General features: G+C 33.8%; 2 protein-coding genes across 2 annotated transcripts; one reads left to right on the forward strand and one right to left on the reverse strand.

Moving 5' to 3' along the window:
- Nucleotides 1-707: 707 nt before the first annotated feature.
- Nucleotides 708-5,210, forward strand: LOC130646968 (U6 snRNA-associated Sm-like protein LSm3). Its single transcript, XM_057452653.1, has 2 exons — nucleotides 708-988; nucleotides 4,952-5,210. Exons 1-2 carry the CDS (start codon nucleotides 764-766, stop codon nucleotides 5,033-5,035), a joined length of 309 nt encoding a protein of 102 aa, XP_057308636.1. The 5' UTR covers nucleotides 708-763; the 3' UTR covers nucleotides 5,036-5,210.
- A 1,759-nt stretch (nucleotides 5,211-6,969) lies between these two features.
- Nucleotides 6,970-9,919, reverse strand: LOC130647240 (uncharacterized protein DDB_G0284459-like). Its single transcript, XM_057453026.1, has 4 exons — nucleotides 9,560-9,919; nucleotides 8,445-9,099; nucleotides 7,908-8,324; nucleotides 6,970-7,543 (listed from the first exon to the last, which is right to left on the reverse strand). The coding sequence occupies exons 2-4, from the start codon at nucleotides 9,072-9,074 to the stop codon at nucleotides 7,394-7,396; spliced, it is 1,197 nt and encodes a 398-aa protein (XP_057309009.1). The 5' UTR covers nucleotides 9,075-9,099; nucleotides 9,560-9,919; the 3' UTR covers nucleotides 6,970-7,393.
- Between the last annotated feature and the right edge of the window lie 10,776 nt (nucleotides 9,920-20,695).

The following is a 20,695-nucleotide window of genomic DNA, read 5'->3' on the forward strand; positions in this document are numbered from 1 at the left end:
CTAAAGCTGTTCAAGAACTGTTTAAAAATAAAGCGATGTTATAAAGAAGTGGAAGTTAATATTTTAGCAAGCGGTGCTAACGTGAATTCAAAACGTATTTGCCAGGTAACATCGTAGACGCAGATGGTGAATTAGTAGGTAATATTCTCCTTTTGATTTCTTTTCTAAAAAAGTTCTAACTCGCTAGTTTTTTGGTGCTGTTGTTTGTTTTTGTCCATGGACCCGAATCGAATTGGATTTCGATCCGATCGGGTATGGCGAAAGTACACTTTTTGGGGGAAATCATCGCGATAAAAAAGTCAAAAGAAAAACTTAAAAGTTATAATTTTTATTTATTCAAGACTTTTACTATGCTGTCGAAAGGTCTTTAGGAAAACACCATCTCCCAGTTAAAAGTTTCTTGTATCTGCTATTCTTTCCCAGTTACGTTAACAATGACATTTGTGTGAGACAGTATACACTCCCCTCCATGGCATTAAAATTATAAAGAAATTTTACCTTCAAACTATTTTTTTGTGTACCAATAGGGAGAAGTCTACGTGTTATATACATTTTTGATTTCCTCGTATTTTTGAACCACGTGGCATGCAGGGAGTCGGGTCGAAGCTGTTTAATTGCTTACTCGACTTTCTGCTAAATGTTTGAAATTGTATCTTACAAAAAATATAAAAGTTTGCCTTTTCCTGTTGTTTGATTGTGTTATTAACCGAAAATATGTTTGCTTATTTTTATAGGATATTAATAAATCAGTAAATTAAAAAAAATGGCGGGTCAAACAGAAACAGAAGAAGGTCATACTGTGGAAGAACCTTTAGACTTGATCAAATTTAGCTTGGACGAGAAAGTTTATGTTAAAATGCGAAATGATCGAGAACTTCGCGGAAAACTACACGCCTATGATCAGCATTTGAACATGATACTTGGTGATGTGGAGGAGAACGTCACTACTGTGGAGATCGATGACGAAACTTGTGAGGAGATTTTTAAGGTACGTTGTAACTTTTCATAAATCAGCAAAGCAGTATGTCTGACACCAGTTTAAAAATTATGACGTACCGGAAATCAGGGACCCAGGACTCTAAAGGAGGACCCAGGAGTTAGGACCCTAAAGGACGACCCAGGACCCTATAGGAGGACCGAGAACGCTAAGAATCCTGAAGTTTATATTAGATTTTAAAAAATGCTAAAAACCTTGAACATTTTAAAATGACCTGTAAGCCAAAACTATTGGCATGGACTATTTGTACTTTTAAGGTGTGCAAAACAGCATTTTTTTAAGGATTTAGAAGACAAAATAGCTACCGTATATATCTTCGTAAAACTGTTCACGTTATTATGACGCCAGTTCCATTATAGTCTTTTATATTTGAAGACTAAAAATCTTCATTTAAGACTCTGAAAATCGAACAAAAAACCCGAGAAGACACAACTCAGTAAATCTCATCCCATAATTTTTCAAACCATCCTGTTAAATCATTTGGGCGCTACTAACGCTACTATTTACGTCGGGTTATTCAACACAGTCGTAAAATTACTGCGATCTTTCGAACTAACGTTTTGCGAGAAGTTACGAAACACGCAAAGTTTAGAATTGTGACGTCATATGCTAAAAATGCTAAAAAAACCTGAAAATTGTAATGGACTATTCGAACTTTTAAGGTGTGATGATGAAAATATCAGTCTTGATCGACACACATAACTCTCCAGTTTATTTTGAAAAAAAGGGAGCTGTTTTTAACTACAAATGTCTGATTACTTCTGCTAAAAAAATTTTGCATTTATAAAATGGCGAAACAAAATCCAGTTTGCAAGGATTGATTTTTTTTTTAAAAATCATATTTTTGACTTAAAGTTATGTAACATTTTTTTATCTGTCTAATAAATAGGAAATCTTTTACGATATTATTCTGTATCAGGGAATATCTCTTTTCGTTTGATTGTTTAGGCAGGCGAAAGAACATCAAGTTTGCGAGCTTTTATGTAAAATTTATATTTTCGACTTATAATAGTAAAGATCACTAATATTTTTTTTAACCTTTCTCATGAGTTAGAAAATGCTTTGCGACAGGATTCTGTATAAACAATCTTAGTGGATTTGGTAGGAATGATGGAGAGAGCTTACTACTGAATGTCGATCTGAATATTGCAGGGTTTTTGTGGAATAAAATAAGTATTTTGAGATGTATTTGAATATACTCTTTTTTTTGTAAGAATGTACTGTGTAAGGATATTCGGTGAAATTAGACAAAAAGTTAAGAATATCCTAAGAATATGCTCAACTTGAAGTTTCTCTAGCATGATTATGAACGTTTGGTTTTTATTCTAACTTTAAAATATTTTTCCCCACACAGTCTAGTTGTCTGTCTGTCAATTGAATTAGGCTGCTTAAACAAGAGCAGATTGGGATGATTTTCACACCAGTTTGAATTCTTAAATCTTTCAATTCTAACTGTGCTAAGATTACGCTAAGGTTATCTGGATTTATTTTGCCGAAATGTTAGGAATATTCGTGTTAAAACGAAAAAACACTGTTCTTATAAATTTATTTATTTTTAGTAGCAACGGATATCTATCAATATCGTTCTTAATTTGCTGCAGATATTGTAAAATCATGCGGATATTGATATTCGAACTCTAACACGTTTTGGCGTGTGCGATTAAAAATGTAACATCTACCCACGAGTTGTTGTGCGCGGAAATCGACAAATCCATTATTAAATTTGTGATATATCTCTCAACTCGTTTCAAAATACTTTCACATCCTGTTTTTGTGAGTGTCAAAAAATCACCAAGCCATCGGGTTAGCATGGTTTTCACATGTTGTCTGTACACATTGTCTTCTCGCTTTCTGACGTGTCTTTTCGAGTTGGATAAAAAACTGATTTTACAGAAACTTTTCGCGAGTGGGCAAATCTACGAGCTTTTTGCATTTTGTGAACAGAAACTTTCTATGCTCTTGAAAAATTTCGCGAGCTTTAACTTTTTACAAATCCCCGAAAGTTGAACTTAAAAATTTAAAGAATTGAGCCTCAAAATTCTTTTATTATGAAAATAAAAATGGAATAATAAACCATTGTTGTATACTTTTTAAAAAATAAAATTTGTCGTTCGGAATAAAAAAATTATAAAAACGGAAACAAAAACTTGCGCGAATCGATGCTTCTGAATTCGTTCAGCAAAATTTTGTTTTTCTGAAGAAAATTTGGTGACTTGTGTCCCAAGAATATTTTTGAACTTGTTTCGTATTTTAAAACATCGAGGAATAACAAATTGTTAAGGAGTAGATAAAAAAAAAAAAAATGGTTTTTAAGCAAAATCAAAATATACTATAGCGGTCTTTGGAACTAAATCTGGTGAGGTGTTTTTGATTGACTAATGGAAACCAGGTCTTATTTGTTATAAGGGTGCGGGCAATTGACAATACTAATCATTTTCACTCTCTTCTTAATTGCCTCCTATTGTTGACAATTACATAATGACGTCATACGACATGTTGACATTGCACCAATTTGTCATATGTATCCTGCAAATGTCGTCTATTTTTACCTTTAAACTGTTCTCGGCTTAATTGGAACTATTTTCGTGCGCAACTGTCGGCCCAGAATTATAAATTCTTGGATATGGAAGAATAGGAATTTGTATTACTCCTGTTACGAGGATTTTGTTACGGATTTTTAGTAGGATTTGTGGAGGGTCCGGAAGGTCATGTTAATATTAGAACCAAGGTTTGGGAAGCGTTCGATAATTCTTATGTGTATAGATGACTCTGGCGTATGCGGCGTCTAAGAAACAGAAATTTTTTCTGAAAATATAGATATTTGGGACGTGAGGGTCACCAATAAAGTTTCTGCAAATACACGGTATCATGCGGATGTTTAATACTAAGTTCTAATAGCAGCGGTATCATGCGGATGTTTAATACCAAGTTCTGATAGCAGCGGAAGCGTTCTGATAATCGTTTTGTATTTTTTTTTATTCTTAAATGAGAATGAAATTTTAAGTAAATCTTATCTCACCTACTTAAAGATAAATTTGGGGAAATGAGTCCCTAACGGAAGTCATGTAAAAATTTTCTTCATCAAATAAATTCTAATTGTGGAATGTGCTTATTTTTATTTTTATTTTTTTCTTTGTTTTCGAGTCGATTAAAATGGAGTTATTTAGAAACCGCAAACTATCTCATATTTCAATCTTCAATTGACACTTGCAGAAAAAATATTTTCACATTAGCGAGCTCAATGATTTCTGGAGAATAAATTTCTTATGATTTATGGACTTATATTACCAGCCTCTTGTGTGTGTTGAGAATACCTGGCCATGGCTGAAATGGTGTCCAACATTATATATATATGGTGGTCACGATCCTAGAAATTCTTTAAAAATCCTGCAAAGAATAATTTGTCCTGGAAAAAATCTAGAAATTCTTGAACATTACTTTAATTGTCCTAGAAAGCAATAGCGTTGAGTTAACTTTGCGAATCGAGATAATTGAATTTTTTTCCGGATGATACAAAAGCAATTTTATGTAAAAATACTATTGTGCACTGCATGGTTATCCATCTTATCCTGGGATCGTTCAAACAAATATTGTCTTAGAAAAAAAAAATGTCCTGTTTAATTTAGATTTTAAATTTTGTTCAAACTTAATAAGCTTTAACAATGGTAATAATATTTGGATAAATTGTTCGTTTTTCAGCTTTTTTCTGAAATAGGCAAACAGCGTCACTTGGTTAATGCCCTGAACCTGTAGGCTGCAAAACTTTTACTTTGAGTGAGATGTAGGCCGAGTAACCAACATTGAAAATAAATGTGAATTATGAAATAACCAACTCAGTTATTTGGAAAAGTTTGATTTTATTTTACAAAACACAAATCCGACAAACTTATGGAAACAGTTTTATGACCATAGTACGTTCCTCTTAAGTGCCACCTTATATCAATTTTATTTTAGCAAACGAAACGCAACATCCCAATGTTATTCGTCCGTGGAGATGGGGTCATACTAATCTCGCCGTCACTAAGAGTCGGATTATAAGCTGGTTTACACTGCTGTCGTATTCTCATATTGCAAGATTTTGTTGTTTTTATGCGTCAACGTCAAAAATATTTTATGGAGTATTTTATAAAGACGACGTTTTTTTAAAGTTGTAGTTTCTATGGTAACTTCATTCGACACATGTACATACGAAAGAAAACCTTACGCCATAAAAGAGATTGTTTTTATTGTTGTTGTTGCTGTTGCTGTTGCTGTTGTTGTTGTTGTTGTTGTTGTAGATTTTATTTCACAAAATGTCCGCCGATCTGATACTGGAATCCCTCGACCTCAACTCGCTCAACAGATTCGAGCCCAATTCTCTAACCCTCTTTCTTCTTCGATCGTGAAGCTGAGCGGTCGAGCTGCGAGATTTTTTTTCATAGTTAATCTGTTTTCATCTTCAATTTAAACACTACGTAAGTTCAAGAAGGTGGCGAAATGAAAGAGTTTAGACTTCTTTCTGAAAAAGTAAACATGAAAAAATACCTATGAATTCTTTTCAATCATTCTTTTGTTTTCTATCAGTTTTTTTACAATGATAACATTTGTAAATATACTCAGGCTCAGATCATGTTCAAGAATTCTTTAAGCAAACGCTAAGTAGATTGCCCAGCCTTGGGGAGTCCTTCTGATGTGTGTTTCAAGTCATGGGTAACTTTTAAGGCTAAAAACAGGACCATTATGTCTTATCCATATACTTTATAGGCAACTTTCAAATTCTTAAACTCCCCCAAGCATGTACTGAAAGCCTGATTATGTTGTTCGCATAAGCATATCCCACCCTGATTTTGAAATATCATTTTCTTTTTATTAAAAAAACAACGTGCAGTTGCAATATTGACGAAGTTCTCCGTTTTTAACACTTGTTTTACCTCTTAACGCACTTTTCACATGCAGTTTACTTCGATCTATATCCTACAATATTGACGAAGTTCTCCGTTTTTAACACTTGTTTTCACCTCTTAACACACTTTTCACATGCAGTATACTTCAACCTATATCCTACAATATTGACGAAGTTCTCCGTTTTTAACACTTGTTTTCACCTCTTAACACACTTTTCACATGCAGTATTCTTCAATCTATATCCTACAATATTGACGAAGTTCTCCGTTTTTAACACTTGTTTTCACCTTTTAACGCACTTTTCACATGCAGTGTACTTCAATCTATATCCTACAATATTGACGAAGTTCTCCGTTTTTAACACTTGTTTTCACCGCTTAACGCACTTTTCACATGCAGTATTCTTCAATCTATATCCTACAATATTGAAGTTTCCCCATCCCTTACATTTGTTGTGTCTCCACAAATGAATTTAATATCCTGTTCAGACAGTACGTGTGACCATTACTAAGAGCTTAAATTCTCTAACCATGTTCAAATGTTTCCTTGATTTTCCTGCGTTGATGAATAGCTGAATCATCTGTCTGTGTTTACCCTCTACCATTGACGTTTTTAATGGTATACTCACACAAACAGATACGAATTTTGTGCGTAGATAAAAAGATTACCTATGGAGGTGACTATTTACCGATAAGAAATTTTTAAGAAGATAATTATTTAGGAAGAAGCATAACGTTTTAATTTTGATCTTCTTTTAGCAAGCATAACAAACGAGTCTTTTCGAAATATACTTGCTTGATAAGCATTTTTGCGTACGCAAGATCACATGGCATATTTGCTACAGTTGCTTCGTTTTATTAGTTGGTGTGGAACTCGAAACAATGCTCATATAATTTAACGAATTTGACCCATAAGAAATCTAAGAGCAGCTTAAATTAAAAAATTTAAATTTTATTGAAAATTAGAAGACTCAGTTTAACTTTTAATCTGATGTAAAATTTCTAGGAATAATAAAAAACTTAATTGGACTGCAGGCTAAAATATTGTCTATGTGTAGACAATATTTTAGCCTGGACTTTATAACTTTATAACTGAACGTGGAAATAGCCTTAAAGTTGCGGGTGTTACTAAGTTATTCTATTTCTGGTGAGGTGATTCACATTTCTCAGGTCAGATAAATAAATTTCATTTGAGAAGGGGTATCAATAACAATGTTGTGAAAGAAACTTAATATTCAAATTATTATATACATGATAAATATATTAATTTTTTCTCGCTTTTAATTTTGTTATGTTCATCCACAAGTAACATCATGCGTGACTGAAAAACTATCGTGATGCGTTCTGACATCTTCCGACAAAAAACGACATTTTCGTAATTGGTTATTGTTACAATGTCCTGCATGAAACAGTGAACCGAGTATTGTCGTTGAGTTATGTTGTACACCGTTTTCACAATGAACGGAAAGTCCGCTTTTAAAATTACTTCCCTTTACTTCTATTTGTTTTCATCTTACGATTTACTTATTGTTTTGACTTTAGCGAGAAATTCGCTCGTTTGATCCATCGTCACGTCAAATGAGGCGAGTTTTTTTCGTAAATTTTCGGTTCGAAGTGTCGCTGCTCGACTTCTCGGTTTTGAATTGTCGCTTGTTGATGAAACCTGAAGATAAGAAAAAGTAATATCATTATTTATTAAAACTACTAATATTACGTCATTTTTTATTTATGTTTTTTTCGCAAACTTATATTTTTGTTACATGGAGATAAATTTTAACGACCTGGTAACGAAATGTTTTTAAACAAATCATCTTCATGGAAATCAAAATATTGTCTAATTATTAGCAAATTTGATGGCTAACAAATAACATCGGAACTTAATTATACTTGTCAAATATTTTATTAAAATACTTTTATATAAGATTGTCATTTTTTGTCGTTAACTCTCGTAATACTAAATTATTTGCATTTTATGACTTACTCTGTTTTGCCATTTAAATGTTTTTAAAAAAGAATCACATTCTTACCTTTTTATCAGCTTCCGTCTTTTCTAACACAGAAATCGTTCGAAGCTTGACGTCTTCTATTTCCGACTCCGAGTCCGATGGCGTTGGAATTCTTTCGTCGGTTGTCGCTTCCTCGTCGGTTGTTGTTTTCTCTTCAAATGTTGAAAGCAGATCTTCTTGACTTCTGGCTTTTAAAGCTTGTTTGATATCTGTGCGAAGAAAATCAGCGCCGGCACTGTTCGAACGACGGCTTCGTGTGCCGTTCTCTGTAGCAACAATGTCGGATTGTTTTGTCATTTTCGTCGGTCGTGTCAACTCTCCAGCAGAGCTGTTTGAGCGCGAAAATTTCGACGCATCAACATTGAGAGCTTTTTGCTTAATTCTGTTTCGACGTATGTCATCCATTTCTTTACCAACTTGACTGGTCGAGGCGATTTGCTAAACAGAAAATATATACTTTTTACAAAGATTTCAATTTGATATTAAATTATTATTTATTTATTTATTTACTTATTTATTTACTTATTTATTTACTTATATTGTTAAATTAAAGCTTACCTTAGCAAGAACAGCACTGTACAATCTTAAATTATGTGCGTATATTTCCTTGTATGCCGGCGATTTTGTGATGTCGAACTGCTTGCGTCGTATTCTCGGACTTAATAAGTAAGAATTCTTTTGATATAATGCATCTTCTTCAATTGGACTTGTTGAAGAATATTTACTGAGATCGCTTTGTGATCCACTGCGTTGTTGTTGTAACGGTAGTCGTAATTTTGATGCATCGTCTGCAGTGTATGATTTTTGATGTTTCTTTGCGATCGGTTTCGAACGAGAAAGATCGAGCGCACTTGAGGATATTTGTTTACGTGAAAGTTTGGGTGAAAACAGCATGTTTATTTTGTTAGTACCAGGCTCCAAGCAACTTATTTGTCTTCTCGTCATTTTTTTATTTATTTCGTTATTATTATTATTATTTCTGTCGGTTTTGCTCTGTCCATTAACTGACGTCGTCTCTTCGTCACTACTGTCGCCAAAGTATGACGTCTCAGAATCGCTGCTGTCGGATATGAACGGGATTTCTTTGACTTCTTTTCTATCGCGACCATTTATAAATCTTTGCATGTTGTCGGCATATTTTGGTGCTGTCGTGTAGACGTCGATAAAACCTGTCGTGATTTTAACCATATTGATGCCTTGTAAAATTTTCACACTAAAACAAAAACTAAACTTTATGAACAAACTATTCGCCGTCTACACTTTGTAAGGAATTGAAAACAAGCTTCGTAGGGCAAATTTTAAGTTCTTATAGTAAAAGGTTAGCAGAATGAAATTCCATAAAAGTTTTGTTAAGTGGTGTAATTAATTAAAAATGTGACCATGAAACCACATGTCGTGTGATCAAATATGTCAATATGACAGCCGTGTGAAAATGTCGAATACTGAGAATATGCCGTATGTGTCGTATAATATTCTAAATATTTTATATGTGCTACCTCTTTAAGTAGAACGACATGATTTTTCAATCACGAATGCTTAAGGCAAAAAAAAAATTGAAGGCTAAACAAAATGACTAAGCTATTCTATTGATGTTTGCAAACAAAAACTATGCAGAGCCTAGAATATACTTAACTTTCCAAATATTTGATCGATTATATAATATGACTACTTACGTCGCTGAAGAGCCGCTATATGTTGTTCAGCTATGAACAAAAAACTTCGTGTACTGCTCAGAGACTGTTTAGCGAATGAAGATTTTCTCCGAACGTGTTTCAATTTAAATAGTTTTCAAACCAGACATTCTTAAAATCTCATTAAAAAGCGGAAATTTAATCGGAATTTCCATTTGTCTTAATGGTTTCTCTTTTCATGAAAATTAACTTTTTTTTCTTCTCTGGTTTTGAGTTGGACATTCAGATAGATTTATGATCATATTAGCTAGATAAAAATAATCATAATCGGTTGAGTTTTCTTCTATGTAACCGAATAACCTCATTTTATTTTTTAATTCTGATTTCTCTTTCAATTCGTGAAAAGTTATAGCAAAAATAACTTTTGCGCGTCACTTTAGCGAGTTTTATTTTGTCCTTTTCCGTTAATTATTGAGACAATTAAATACAATATGAGATTCGCAAAATATAACAATAAAAACACACACATTGTCAAAAAAGACGAAGTCTCAGATTCATGGTGATAATTTCAACGTCATTGGAAGTCATTATGGTAACCCTTGAATAAGTAAAAATTTCACATCAAAATATATAAAAATTCGCACTTTTTGCCGCCCAGTAATAACGCGTCATGCAATAACAACATGTAAAAAATTGACATCTTTAGCCGTTCCGGCAGTCGCTCCGTGACGCATAGTGTGACGAGCGTCAATTCATTGAGTTCAACGGCATCTATGCTTCCTTTTTTTAAGGCTGTTACAGAGAAAGAGACCGTGCCCGCAATAACACGTCACATATTAAAAACTTGCAAAAATTGGCACTTTTTTGTCGTCCCGGCAGTCGCTCATAACTATTGTTACAAGCGTCGGTTCTGTGACACTAGTTATGAGCGACTGCCGGGACGGCAAGCGTCAATTTTGTGAATTCAACGGCATCCATGTTTTTTTAATCTCAAGTTCGTCACAAAAAAACAGCAATCAAAACAGAGTGATTAACTTTTGCAAATGAAGATGCGTTGTGTAACGACGTCACTTCAAAATATAAACAACATTTTAAGTAGACTGTTAAAAACTGATTATAAACAAAACAGTTTTCTAAATGGTAATACATTTCCTTCTGTGCTTCCACATCTGTGCACTCTATGTCAGTTTCAGTGTGTTTCAGGCGACACATATTGATGTTTTTTCCAACATTTTAGGCAGAAATCATGCTTAAAGTGATAGCTGTTATGTACTCTTCTTTCCTCGTTGACATTTCTAATTTTCATGGCATATTGTAAGGTTTTCGTTAGCCGCATTTGACCGGGTTATTAGGTCATGTAGGGTTGATTCTCAGACGTCTTGAAATTAAAAATGTGTGAACCTATTAATTAGTTGAAATTCTTAACCTGCCAGCTGTTTATCAATATGCAAATTGCAAAAATTGTGCTCTACCATAGATAATCATAAAATGACAGAGCGAAAGTCTGATATTGTTACTATAGAAACCATTGTACAACTTTTGGCTATCTCAGCTTTGAATCACGTCATGGGGGAAATGATATTTCGTTTTCTTGGCTGACTCTTTTAATTAGCAGTTTGCTCGCCTACTTCTTTAATTATAGGTAATTACCTTGCAAGTGAAACAGATAGGAGGTGTTGAGAAAAGGAAGAAAGGTTTCCAATTACTGACCATCCACAGATGTGTGCCTACTAATGTCCCAAATGGGAAAGGTTTCGTCTAATTATCGCCTAGCAACACAAAAATTTTCCTTGGAGAGCTTGACCTTGCTGAGTCCCACGTGTTAAGTTTTTATTGTTACCATAGTAATACGTGACAAAAAATGAAAATTTGCATGCAAAATTTCATTTGCACGCTTTATATTTTTTTGGTAGCTATGTTAACTTTTAACATGTTTCGTTATTTAAAGAAGACTCCATATTTAATAGCTTTGTGATGCGTGGCTGAAAAACCGCAAAGTTTTAGTCATAATTTTAAAAGTAATTGCGTTACTCAACACTTGATTACAAAAGATAATCCAAAACTTTTATGCATAAACTTTTCGTTATAAACAACAGTCAAGTCCGACTTCCCCGTAAACACGTCACAACAAAGCGTGAAACGTCATAATCACACATAAAGATCAATTGTGCTGTTACCACCAACTTGGCAAAAACTCGCTGACTGCACTGACGTAGCTAATGCTCCGGAAGAATTGATCAAACTTTTATGGATGAATTTCTCGTTTGTAAACTTTCTCTTAACGAGAGAACATAAAACGAAAACAATAAGTCGTTATCTCAGACCCACCGCGAGCTGTTGTTGATTTCTGTGTCGATTACATCCACATTTTTATGTAATGGCGCGGTGTGTGTATGGAATATTTACAATGCGGTCAGAAAAAAATATTTCGGCATAACTTTATGTCATATGGGTGGATGTGTTGATACATTTTTATCATGCAGCGTTCTAAAGGAAATATGCAACAGAAATTCTATTTTTAGAAAATTACGTAATTTTCTAAGATTGTTTTGGTGACTTTCATCATTGTACTTCATTTTTATCATTTTTTCCGTGTTTACGTGGAATACACGATCTTGATTTTCTTTGTAAAGAAAAACATTCCACACATTTTGATAAAAGTTTTAACTTCCCACTTTTTCAAGAAACAAAAAGGTTGAAATTCTAATATGATGACGCTCATTTTAAACTTAACCTTTCCCGCTTTTATTCCCCCGAGTTTTTATGCCTCGATTTTGTCTCACCTATTGTCTCAATTTTGCCTCGATTTATCCCACCTACTTTGATCTTAAGTTCAACCTTTAAATGTTTCTTAAAGGCTGTACCATGTTAATGCTTTCTGTATTATTACTGGAGATAATTTTTAACGTAAAATAAAGAAACGCTGCCAGATTGTAAACATTCAGAAAGACAAGGACTTTTGTAAGAAGGTTAAGACGAGTAATGGTACAACGAATACCCCTTATCTCAACCACTCTCTAGCTTAAACAAATCTTTTGGTCCTATTTTTTCTAAATTTTTTCTTCATTTCGAACTTTCTGCAACTTAAAGAAATTATTCGGTCCTTTGCGTGTTCGAAATAAAGAAAAAGTTTACTGTATTTAAAATTAACAAAACAAAATCAATTTTTTATGTTGCACCACTATTGATTGACTCAAATGAGCTGTGTACTGCCGTTTGATTCATTATACTAAAACCAACTTCGTGACACACATGATAATGCGTCACGCAGGACAGTGTGTCATTGTATTGACTGAGTCAACATCAAATATCCTTTTGCGGTATCATAAACTTGTACTTTTTTGAATGTAACAAGTTAATTAGATATGGTGTTAAACACAGAAACAGCCACATCATTAAATCTCTTCCTTGTGGCTTCATAGTTTGATGTTATCTACCTGAGCAAGCGTTTATTAATAAAGATTATGCTTGACGTGCAAAAAGCATGAAAATGCAATTTCGTTTCCTCTCTACCTAAATAAAAAAAATCATTCGTCAATTTGAACCTCTTATCAGCCATTTTAAGGTAATTTCCCTAAAATAAAACAATATTGCAAGGGACTGCCTCTTTCTCAAAGTTACGCGTTTTTTGGTTTTAGTACCAAATTTCTAACTAGGCTGGTCATAATTTTTTTGTTTATTTTTCTTAACAATAAACCTATTGTTTTTAACTTGAAATCTCAGTCTAATATTCTTATAAAACATATTCTTATGAAACAAAAAGGAGAATTTAATCGTAAAGCATAAGAACTGACCAAGAGACAGGAAGGCTTCCAAAAATGTCGATAACAATTGTTGTGAGCGTTGCTATGCTGTTACTTTAACAATTAGTTGCGGAGAAGTACCGGGTTGCACCATCTAAATCGGATTTTATCATAAGACCCACTTGTTACTGAACCCTTAGGTGAATTTAGTATTTAAAAGCAAGTAAAAGAGAATTATTGAAGTTTAACCATTTTTACTTTAGAAGCTCATGTTTACCAGTCCGCATTTTTATGATTCTCACCTATCTTGGATTTTTTCTAACTCCTTAACTTCAGGCTTTTTTACCGAGCTTAAAGTCCTTTTACCTTACTAATATTATGGCCAACAAAGTTAATATAATTATAGTAAAGTTGCGCACAGATATGAGTTCATTTTCAGTAATTTTAAAGTCATGGATGACAACGCTATATCGAACGCGTTGAAACCAATAACGGTGGAGCAATTGGTCGTTTGAAACATAGACTTTAGTTGAATCATGATTCTTCACTCCTCCATTGTTTTAAAAATAGCAATGACTCCCACAAATATTTCAAATGTTAATTATAAGGTACTTTTCGTGTGTTTTCACGTAACTATACACGAAAAGAAGAAGTCGATTTACATAAGCAATAAGTTTGTTTATGAAATCTCACATCTTAGATTTTCAGTTTTCTCTTTTCTGGATAAATTTGAGTAATTAACCAATTTCGTCTCCAGGGAAATATGTCTTTCTGACATACAATGCGCTGCAGTATTTTTCTGAAGACTTGGTAAAGAGGTTACTTCGCATGAGTTGTTTGTCAACCACCCTTTTGAATTTAAAGGAAATCTGCTTTTTGACTGTGCTGTATAATTAGCCAGATTTTGGAACTTTTGGACAATGTTACTAAAAAAATGTACAAAAAAAGAACATATAATTGCTTCCGGTGTTCCGGCTAAAAACTCAGTCAGTTCTGGTTTTTTGTTTCTAACAAATGAACTTATATAAACCTTTTCCTTTTGACATCTCCATTCCAACAACAGTAAATTAACTGCATCATGAATTTGCATGTTTTGTTGCTATAAATCTCCACTTGAGGGATCCACAACCTTGTCCCCAGGGTTTTGTGGCCCCTGAGCCATTATTACGAAGCCGCTATCCGCTATTAAATTCATCAGATGTTAGGTCCTCAAGACAATGGGTGGGGTGTGGGCTGTCCTGTTCTCCTGTCGCCCCTTGGTAGTTTATTTTCAAGTTGATATGTGTCAAAATTTATCTTCTTTCACGTAAAATGGAAATCTTCGTCTATGAGACGTGACTATTGTAAAGAAGTTTACTTGGACTAATAAACTTTGTTGGTAAAATTAATAGAATGTGGTCGTTGAATGATGGTGAATGCTTTTAAAAACAGCGTTTCAATTTTTTTACTTATGAAAAGACAGGCGTTGGTGCAACCCAATGATGTCATTAGGTCCACTCACAGTTTTAAACCTTCTTTATACGTTATATATAATTCAAGAGAACGTAATATACCTCTTGAGCTTTTCAAGAAGAAAAATATGCTTTAGAGGAATTCTCCAATGAAATACAAAAAAAAAATGAAATAAATGAAAAATAAATTTTAGTAGCATTGTAATTATTATCCATTTCTTCATTTCAATTTTAAAAATAGGTTAATTGGGGCATCTTCAGTTAATGTGCACCGTATAAGTGATGTGAAATTATGTCGAGTTATGCTAGAAAATCCTTGCATTGGTGCTCGATTGAATTTTCAGAGGCGACAAATTGCATTGAGTCGGTAGTGTTATTTTTTAAATTGAGCCTGGATAAATGAAAATTCAATTTATGTATGATTAACGAAGGGAATATCTTTTCCATATGTTTTAATGTTGGAGAAAGACTTGAGTTAATAATCACAAAGAAATGGACGCTAATTGGAAAGATTGTGTTATTCTCAGTGATGTCTGTTTTGACAAGCTTTATTGGCACGCTTCAAAATTAGATTGATTTATTTTTAACCTTGTTAACCTCTAAATAAAATTTGATTAATGTGTAGCAATTAGAGAATTGACTGATTTGCTCAAAACACATTCTTCCAAGTAACTTCAATAACTATAGTAAGTGTCGATAAAGAATAGACTTTTGTTCAAATATTTTTTTAGTCTTGTTATTGAAAAAAAGTAGACTTTCTTGATGAAAGAATGTGTTCCACATCTACAAAAGTAACGATGCTTAGAAGAAAAAATGAATAAATATGGTACCTAGATTCCCGTGTTGCTGAGCTCACCTGTATTTGTACTTTACGCTCCAATCAGGAACTCTTAAAATTTAGAAATTTCTAAGGCAACTATAACAATCGGCCTCCGCACTTTTAAAACCAATTTGTGGACCCTTAAGGTTCAAGTTTTTGGACAATGAATTCTTTGTAAGATCATGTCTAGTAAAACAATTTGCGTTACAATCCACACTCAAAGTACAACTTCCGAATGAATTTCTATTTAATTAACTGAGGTTAGTTGAAACTCTAATTAAATGAAAACATATTTTCTTTTGTCTATTTTTACTACCTCAATGACAGGCTGTGTGAATCTTTGAGTGTAAAATATTATTCAGACCGGAAGATGAAGCATTTCTTCGTAGGAAAGACAGAAAAAGATATTACCATTTGGATAAATCACTTAAGAATTGATTCGTTGATGAGATGACCAATGCGTCTATACTAAGCTTTCAAGGGCCATTCTTACAAGAAAAAAACTATTTGAGATTAAAGAAATGGAAAAATTATTCTAGTTGGAAACAAATGAGTAATCACAAGGAGTCCTTCAACCCTATTCAAGCGGGGGGAGGGTGTATGAGTCCCCTCCCCCTTCCATCCGTTTTTAGTCAGCTTTAAGTCAATAAGAATTTTTTTCTTTTCTAAATACCCTCTAAAATTTAAATTCCAAACTCATTTTACACAAATAATTTTACACGTCTGAACCTTATGTTATCTCCTATTTCCTGTCGAATACGCCAACAAATATTTGTACCAAGTTTTGTGGCAATACATGGGTCCAGTGCCAGTGGGTGCTTGTCCCTGTAGCTCCCCCCCCCTTTATCCCTCCTAGCTTTTTAGAACCACTAACTTAATCCGACATGGTTTAGTATCAGTCTTTAAAAACAAATTTATGCGAAGCTTAAAAATTCTCTTATTATTGAAAACCTTTACCCTCATCTTCCAAGCTGGATTACATATATATTTTTTAATAAAAATGTTTATATCGGTTTGTGTAATTTTGTTGCAAACGTGTAGTTTTTCGTACGCAAAATTTATATTTCCAATAGATAGTTTAGATTTGTGTCCACTATTGGCGTATATTTAATTATAACTTAATTAGTTGTAAAGCATTAATAACACGTTGTTAATCCAATATTTGAGACATTCTTTTCCATCCTGCGATTTTTTTCGTCACAGTTTGAAATCAATTGGATTCTCAGTGACTTTTATGTTGCATTTTAGTATTCTTTCTTCTCTTTCCATTTTCAAAATGAATTAAGGGAATCAGAAACAGAAAATTAAGATTTTTTTGTTTATTCACCCTGTACAAGCCGGACCTGGAGCTTCTCAAGGCCGGGAGGACCCACCCGTATATATTTCCTGAACAGGAAAATCATGAATTCTACATATAGTTCTTGATAAATTTGACAAAAAAATGTTTTAAAAAATATTTCTTGAGGATAAATTCTATATATTATACTGTGTTTGTGTGTGTTTGTACGAAACATAAGAAATAAATAAAAAATATAACAAAAAACGATCTAAAAAAAGGTAAAAAAAATTAAAAGATTTAGATTTTTGCGGTGCAATATGACCCCTAAAGTTTCTTGTTTCTATGGCAACCATAAGATAAATTTGAAAAATGTTTACGGCAAAATGGATGCTTCATCAAATTTCAACACTTATTCTTTATTATTATATTATATATATTTCGCCAGTATAAAAGTATGCATATATATAAATTACAATGCTAGTTGGCATATAATAAGGAGCAAGTAGAAAACACAACGTGTCTTATCATCGAGCCCCTAGTGTTTTTTTTTAATTTATTTTGCCGTTGTAGAATTTACAGTTTTCCGTAAGAATAAAATACAAATCTTAAGCTATTATATCGTGTAATCTAAAGATAGGATTGCATATGCTAAAAATATTAGCTAGAGAGGTAAAAAAAGTAAGGAGCGAGAAGAAGGCTATAATAGCCTTATCACCAAGCCCCCGTGTTGAGCTTCTATAATAATACTTATAAAGTATACTTTCATATATTTACAAGAATAATGTTTTCTCTCACTCTCAGTTTTTTTTCTATGTGTTACAATATCTATCCTAAAAATACTTTCTTTTGCCGATAACTGTCGCCCAAATAGAGTTAAAAAACGCTCATGTTGGGGACGACTTTATTAGGCGAAGATGGTGTAGTGGTAGCGCATTCAACCTCGTCCCCAGGGGCTTTTGCCTTTTTGACATCGAGACCTTCAAGCGTTAGCGGCTTTGACATGAGCAACAAACCCTGGGGACGAGAGTGGTAGCGCATTCGGCTTGTAATCATAACGTTTTAGGTTCAAGTCCACACTCGCACAATTTAAATGTAGTGTTGTCTGCCCATTTGGTGCCATCTACTGACCGCTAATCAGCTTGTGTCGCAGGCAAGCAAGTTAGAGCAATTCTATACGTACATCTTTCGGTAATATGGTTACAGTTGGAGGGGAGAAAAAGCCAGCCGTTAGAATGAAATCCCTAAGGACGTTAAAACTTTCCTGTATTTAATTACTTACTTATTATCAAGTTATGCAGCAATATAAGGGCTCACAACTAAGGGCAAATAAAGCAACCTCGTCCTCAAGGTCTTGTGGCCCGTGAGCGGTTATTATTAACAAGGCAAAATGCCCTGGGAGCGAGGCTGCGAATAAAGCACTCAAATGGATATATAAGTAGTTCAGCAACTGTGACTCACAAGGAAAATAAAATTGTTGATTCTGTTTGCTCCCCTACCTCTTTAATTGCAAGTAGTAACCTTAAAAGAAAAGGAGAGCGGAACCTGACGAAAAGATGTTGCACGATATGTTTCCTCAGCAAGCAATAACAGAGCTCACAAATGTGCAAAGTATGAATTACAACGAGGCGACATAGTGTCACATCTGCACGACGACCTTCGACGATTTAGCAAACAACCACAAGGCACGAGATCACGAAGTAAAAGACTCCAAAGCATATCCCTATTGTGTTCCGCAACTTAAGCGGATCTGACGCGCATCTTATTTATAGAGAAAGCAAAACACATATTAACTGTATCGTAGAGTACTCTGACAAATATATCAGTTTCAACGTCAAAGTCGAAGTACTGCTAACAGGCCTTATCAAAAAATCAAGTGAGTAACAGGTGCACAGAAAGATTGAGCTTGGTTTCATCGACAGTTGTAGATTTATGCCGTCAAGTATGGGAAAGCTATCAAGCAACTCTAAGTAGTACAGGAGCCAGCGTAATAAAATGCAAAGGATGTGAACAAGAGTGTATGAATTTTAAAGCATACCAGACGATAACATCGCCGAGTTTACCAGACGATAACATCGCCGAGTTTAGTGTAGGAATTGTAAGCTAGGGAGCACTAAGCAGCTGAATAGACCAACGGTGCGAACAAGCCTGCCTAACACGACACTACAGGACGATGTAAGGTTTTCATAGATGCTTCGAAAAGAAGTGTATCCTTATAAATATATAGCTGGGTGGGAACACCTCAAGGAGACCGAACTAACAGCAAAGGAGATGTTCTTTCGCAAGTTTAACATGTCCGAAATCTCTTCCAGGATGTTACCGGGATGTTTGCCTAGACACCTGTAAAGTGGATGCCGCGCATTCTCACACTGATTCTCGACTAGCATAGAAAACAGCATTTAAGTAAACAGAGATGGAGCTGGAGCTACTATCAGACAATAAAACGCTCCCTCTGGTGGAAAAAGGTATTCGAAAGGAGGTATCCTCCAGCGGTACATCATTATGCCAACGCCATCAACAAGTATATTTTAAGTTTTTACATTTTAAAAGTTGGACATGTTCAACTTTTGCTATGTTTTTTTATTGAAATTAACAGAATAATTAATGAGTCAAAGATTTGAGCATAATTTTTTGGTTTCTAATTGTGAAAAGAGAGTTTTTAAAAAAACTTATACATTTTAACCTAAAAGGTGTATTAATTTTGTGAGACAAATAATATGGATTAGTTGTTCAAATAGTTTACTTCAGGAAGGTAAATTGGATACAGGTCTGAAGTTATTTACTAAAAGCTTTTGAGTTTGTGTAGGGGTGTGACTATTGCCTACTTCAGTTGATTTGAAAATACTCCTTCTTGAAATGAGTTGTTTACAAATGATGTGATAAGGTTTGTGGTATGTAGTCTTTAGATGATTTTATTACAGAAATGGGAATATTAGATACATGGGTAATTTTTATGTTTAGGAGGGGCGCTTATTCGACAGGGGCAGTTATTTAAGCAGGGGCGCTTATTAACTAAAATAAAAACAAGTAAAATATGCCATTTCATTTCTTCATCTAAACATCTAAACAAAAATTAATCTATCTTAATGTTTTTGTCTTCCTGGTCTTAAAAAACTGAGAGTTAAAAAGGAATAAAAACAAGCAAGAGGTCAAGAACAAGTATTATTAGCCTTGAAATGCTTTACAAAGTCGAATTTACATGCGCTATAAGGGGATGTGAGGTCTATAAATTCACCTGGTCTCCAATTAATAAAAGACTTGTGTGCGAACATGACAATCGAGAAGAACAAATCCCATTGTTGTTTTTTATGCCTTCTTTCAAATAAGCACCTCCTTCTGATAGCCGTGCGATGAAATAAGCGCCCCCTCTGGTTATAGGGGGGAGGGGGGGTTATTCTAGCAGGGGTGTTTATTGAAAAAATGTCTCTTAGTGATGCGCCTATTCCGGCGCTTGTTTCGTCATTTACGGTAAATATGTTGACTTTTAAAGTACATGCAGGTGTAAGAAAAATTGCTTGATTAGATTTATTTTTTAAGTACTTGGAAATATGGACTTTGTTATCTTTAATATAAGCACTCAGTTTAGGTTCAATATTAAAGAAAAAGTTACCAAACTTATTGGCGATAGTGTAAAGACAAATAGTGTGTCCTGTTGAGGTCATAAGTGAGTATGATGCTGGATTACTGTTATTTCTATTTAAAATTGAATTCATACCGTCCCAGATTCTTTTTTGAATGTTGTTTGAAGCGATTTTTGTTTTGACAAACTTCTTATAAAAACTTAGTAAAAGGTTGATCGATGTCAAGTGTTCAAATAACCAATCGGTATTTTATGCTCATTTCGAAATAGGATTTCCAAAGGTATATGCTTGAGCATTCATTATAAAA

This window comes from Hydractinia symbiolongicarpus, chromosome 6 (assembly GCF_029227915.1).
Source record: "Hydractinia symbiolongicarpus strain clone_291-10 chromosome 6, HSymV2.1, whole genome shotgun sequence".
In the NCBI taxonomy this organism is placed as follows: domain Eukaryota; kingdom Metazoa; phylum Cnidaria; class Hydrozoa; order Anthoathecata; family Hydractiniidae; genus Hydractinia; species Hydractinia symbiolongicarpus.